Source organism: Engystomops pustulosus, chromosome 4, assembly GCF_040894005.1.
Source record: "Engystomops pustulosus chromosome 4, aEngPut4.maternal, whole genome shotgun sequence".
Lineage (NCBI taxonomy): Eukaryota > Metazoa > Chordata > Amphibia > Anura > Leptodactylidae > Engystomops > Engystomops pustulosus.
In genome coordinates this window covers 221,581,861-221,583,804 of record NC_092414.1, presented here as the reverse complement: position 1 = coordinate 221,583,804, position 1,944 = coordinate 221,581,861, and the positions used below count along the sequence as shown (strand labels likewise).

Below are 1,944 nucleotides of genomic sequence, written 5' to 3'. Positions count from 1 at the left end.
CTTGTTTGTTCTGTACTTGTTTAATCAGCCAAGTATAGTTGTAAAAAATTGTCAGTGATCCTGGGACTCAGGATACTCTAATATTTCTTGGAGCAGTATTTACAGTATCTTTTCATGGTAACTACTGCATTGTAGTATAACACAAGGTATTCAGTAATGTTATATATGTTCACATTCACCCCACTGGCAGAACAGTAAATGCAGCTCTGGTGTAACCTACAAATAGGGTTGAGAAGACTCGAACCTCAATATTTGGGTGTATACTAAACATTGGGGGTTCAAGCCGGAATCGGAACCCAAACAACCAGCCAGAAATTTGGGTTTGGGTTTGGTGTCCAGGCTTATCCCACCATTAGCTCTTTAAATGCTGTCAGGGGGAGCAACAATCCTTGGGAAAATGGTGATGGTGGCAGTTTGCTGGCGGAATTTAAAGAAATAACACTGATCTTGGGAGTTACCGGCGGGTGTTGAGTTTGCGGTTACTTGAACTGAACTTTAGATCAAAGTTTGGATGAAACAGAACAAGCAAAACAAAAAAAGCAAAAGCTTAATGACTACAGAGGATGGAAGAGATGAAAACTGTAAGGTCTCAGGTTTACAACTTTGTTATATAAAATGTTGCAAAGATAAGAAGAAATATCTATTATATTATACATAAACCTACCTTTGTCTTCTGCAGATGGTACATAATAGATGACAAATAATATCACCGCCATCTTCCTTCTGGGATTTCCTAATCTTAAAAATTTCACATTTCCCTTCTTCTCCCTCCTGGTTCTTATCTTCTGTGGGACAATATCTGGAAACCTTCTTATCATGGTCTTGTATCTAGTGAGTAAAACCCTTCAGTCCCCCATGTACTTCTTCATAACACAACTATCGATCTTGGACCTCTTGCTGACCACAGACATTGTCCCTGTCCTTCTTCACACGTTACTGTATGGAGGAAGTTCTATCACTCTCATTGGATGCATCACCCAGTTTACTATCTTTGCTACCTCCGAGGGGTTGGAATGTCTTCTCCTGTCGGTGATGTCTTATGACCGGTATGTGGCCATCTGTAACCCCCTCCGTTATCACTCTATCATGAGTCATATATTTTGTGTGAGATTAGTATGTACAATTTGGTTGATTGGATTTCTGGTGATTTCCATCCATATTTTTTCTATGTATAATTTGTATTTTTGTGGACCTCATGTTATTGACCACATCTACTGTGACTTAGAACCTCTACTGCGGCTCTCCTGCTCCGACACATCCAGAATTCATATTCAAAGCCTTATACTAGGATCTTTATTTGTAATCATACCATTTAAGATAATAATAACGTCCTACATATGCATTGTCATCACCATCCTGAAGATCCCATCCACTACCGGAAGACATAAAGCCTTCTCCACCTGTAGCTCCCACCTCATTGTGGTCTCCATATTTTTTGGGACATTAATGGTTGTTTATATGTTTCCAACAAACGGAGAGTCACTGACTCTGGGTAAGGTTTTGTCTCTGATGTATACTGTGCTGACCCCACTGCTTAACCCAATCATATACACCCTGAGGAACAAGGACTTTAAGGAAGCTTTTCATAAGATCAAGCAGACTTAAGTGGGATATTTTTGTAAAAAAAAAAATGAGAGAACATTCCCAAAAGATGATTCAAACTACAAAAGTTAAAAAATTAATAAGTTACATTTCCATATGTCAATTATCAGGAGGGTTTAGAGGAATAATTGTGGGAAGTGTGTAACTTTTACTAAGAACAGTGCAGTCTGTACTATATGCAGTTTGCCTGTGTAGTGTGCAGAGGGCGCCAGATTCAGGATTTTTGGTGCTCATTCTTCATGTATCTGGCGACAACTGTACAGCTCTGACAAATTGGACCACTTTGAGATTTTGAGAGTTTTTTTCCTCACATGTTGTTCTTCATTTTATTGGCAAATTTTG

The 1,944-nt window shown here is 38.9% G+C and overlaps 1 protein-coding gene across 1 annotated transcript; it reads left to right on the top strand.

The window, feature by feature from the left end:
- The first annotated feature begins 693 nt into the window (after window positions 1-693).
- On the top strand, window positions 694-1,605 carry LOC140128709 (olfactory receptor 5AP2-like). The gene has a single exon (XM_072150407.1). The coding sequence runs from the start codon at window positions 694-696 to the stop codon at window positions 1,603-1,605; it is 912 nt and encodes a 303-aa protein (XP_072006508.1).
- Window positions 1,606-1,944: the final 339 nt, after the last annotated feature.

What these genes read in the sequence shown, in the direction of transcription:
- LOC140128709 (XM_072150407.1), top strand. Translation starts at nt 694, where the DNA reads ATGACAAATAATATCACCGCCATCTTCCTTCTGGGATTTCCTAATCTT.